At 37.0% G+C, this 2,386-nt stretch overlaps 1 protein-coding gene across 1 annotated transcript; it reads right to left on the bottom strand.

The window, feature by feature from the left end:
* Positions 1 to 552: 552 nt before the first annotated feature.
* Vom1r62 (vomeronasal 1 receptor 62) lies at positions 553 to 2,095 on the bottom strand. The gene has a single exon (NM_001008943.2). The coding sequence runs from the start codon at positions 1,912 to 1,914 to the stop codon at positions 967 to 969; it is 948 nt and encodes a 315-aa protein (NP_001008943.1). The 5' UTR covers positions 1,915 to 2,095; the 3' UTR covers positions 553 to 966.
* Between the last annotated feature and the right edge of the window lie 291 nt (positions 2,096 to 2,386).

Here is a 2,386-nt window from a genome sequence, read left to right as displayed (position 1 = left end):
AATAAAGTACCAGAACATTACGGGTATGATTAACAAATGTATAAATAAAAATAGCTCAGGGAAGAATAATTTCATAAAAGATCAACCATACATGCAACAGTAAACTTTCTACTTGCTGTATTTTTCTTAGAATTAAAGTCACCTTTCTTTTACACCACAATAATCAATGATTAGGATGGAGAAGAACAAACTTAAGATGATGAAGATTGAGATGCCAACTTGCCTGAAGTTGCTGTTGATGGCAATTCAAAATGCTTGGAAGTAAAAGCCCATAAAATCCTTGGCAGACCTCAAGAGAAAAAACTCAAGACATTTGCACTGAGCAAATGGGAAAACCAAGGCAGGTTGTAGGTCACTTGGGGAAAAATGTGATTTTGTGCTATAAAATGACACTAGATTTCATTGCACTTAAAATTTGGGAGCATTATCTATTGGACACTCTATGTAGTTATTAAAAGAGTTCACATGTACACATGTACATATAAAGTAAATTATAATACTATTTCATATTGGATTTGTTCAGTGTAAAAGTTAAACACAAAGTCATATAAAACTGTTAATTTCTTAATATATGTTTGTTCCTATGAAATCTTCCCAGTCTCATATTAAAAACATACCACCTCTTTAAAAATTAGATGGGTCAAGAAGAACAGGAGTCTAAGGTCATCTCCAGTACAAAATGACTTTTAGGCCAGCACAGCATATGTGAAGCCCTGTCCTTTAAAAATGAAGTGGTTAACCAAGATAATCCCAGCACTCCAAAGGCAAAGACAAGTAAATCTTTGAGTTTGAACCCAGCCTGGTCTATGAAGAGAATTCAAGGACAGCCAGAGCCACACAGAGAAATCTTGTCTCGAGCAACCAAAAACAAACAAACAAAGCAGTATCTGCCAATTCTTAACCATGGTTATTTTTGTCAGATTGATAAAGAATCTGCTAAGGAAGAAGTAAGTTTAGGATGTCAAATTAGCCATAGCATCCTCTTGTAGAAAAGATACATTCAGAGTTTGATAGGGAGAAAATGAATTTGGAAATAATTTTCCTATTGTTCATCAGAACATAAGGGCAGATGATTGGGTAGCCTAAAGATAAAACTCTAGTAATCATATCCAATAGTGGGCTGTTCTTAGGTCTATAAAACAAATAGAAGGTGACAAAAGTATTTGAGCAATAGAAAAATATGAAGAAACCCACAAGCAGAAGGATGCTGTGGGTGGCTTTCTTTTCAGAAGATGCATGGAGAGACACACTGAAACTGTGGACATGCCGTGTTCTCCTGTTGTGTCTGAACAGGACATTCACCAGGTAGAGGCTGGACCACATCATGAGAAGCACAAACAGGATGTCTCTAATCATTAGTGAAGTGACAATTGACATGGTGGAGTGATAGCGAACCTGGCTACTTTGGCAGTATATCTGGGAATACCTAGAAGCCACAACAGTGAAGTTGATTCGTCCCTTTATGTTTTGAAGCATGGGAAAATAGATAAATGTGTTGATGATCCAGATGAAGAGGAGTGATGGAAAAATGTATGACTCAAGCTTGGATTTAAGCCATGCCCACTTGGAATGGTTAGAACGAATAGTCATGGCTTGAAATAAACTCAGTAGAGAAGTAGTGCAAATGGAAAGGCCCCTAGTAACACTGTATGCATATAAAACTGCCTTACATGCAACGTCGTGGAAAGGGAGTCTGACTGCAAAGGAGGCCATGACATCTGGTATCAGCCTAAAGACAATGCTCAAAACATTGACAAGCATTAGATGTGTGAAGATCATATCTACGGGCTTCTTCATACGAGGCTGAATTAAGAAGATGTACATGTATAATATTAAAAGCAGCAAGTTTCCCATGAGTCCAATGAAAGTTTCTAACAGGAGGAGGAATCCAGTAATTAGATCACTTGGAATCATCTTAACGAAGTCTTCAGTAATCTTCTGCTAGGATAAGGCAAATCAAGAAAATATAAATTCATGGCGTTGTGATATTAAAATCAATGGAAGCACTCAAGCAGCAGGTCCCCTGTGGTCCAGACACCCTTCATAATAGTCCCAAATAATATATAATACCTCGGTGTGACTTTAACCAAGCAAGTGAAAGATCTGTATGATGAGAACTTCAAGCCTCTGAAGAAAGAAATTGAAGAAAATCTCAGAAGATGGAAAGATCTCCCATGCTCATGGATTGGCAGGATTAATATAGTAAAATTGGCCATTTTACCAAAAGCGATCTACAGATTCAATGCAATCCCCATCAAAATACCAATCCAATTCTTCAAAGAGTTAGACAGAACAATTTGCAAATTAATCTGGAATAACAGAAAACCCAGGACAGCTAAAACTATCCTCAACAATAAAAGGACTGAACTGAAGCAGTAGTACAGAG

Source organism: Rattus norvegicus, chromosome 1 (assembly GCF_021556685.1).
Source record: "Rattus norvegicus strain SHRSP/BbbUtx chromosome 1, alternate assembly SHRSP_T2T, whole genome shotgun sequence".
Classification (NCBI taxonomy): domain Eukaryota; kingdom Metazoa; phylum Chordata; class Mammalia; order Rodentia; family Muridae; genus Rattus; species Rattus norvegicus.
This window is presented reverse-complemented; position numbering and strand designations above follow the sequence as displayed.

What these genes read in the sequence shown, in the direction of transcription:
- Vom1r62 (NM_001008943.2), bottom strand. Translation starts at nt 1,914, where the DNA reads ATGATTCCAAGTGATCTAATTACTGGATTCCTCCTCCTGTTAGAAACT.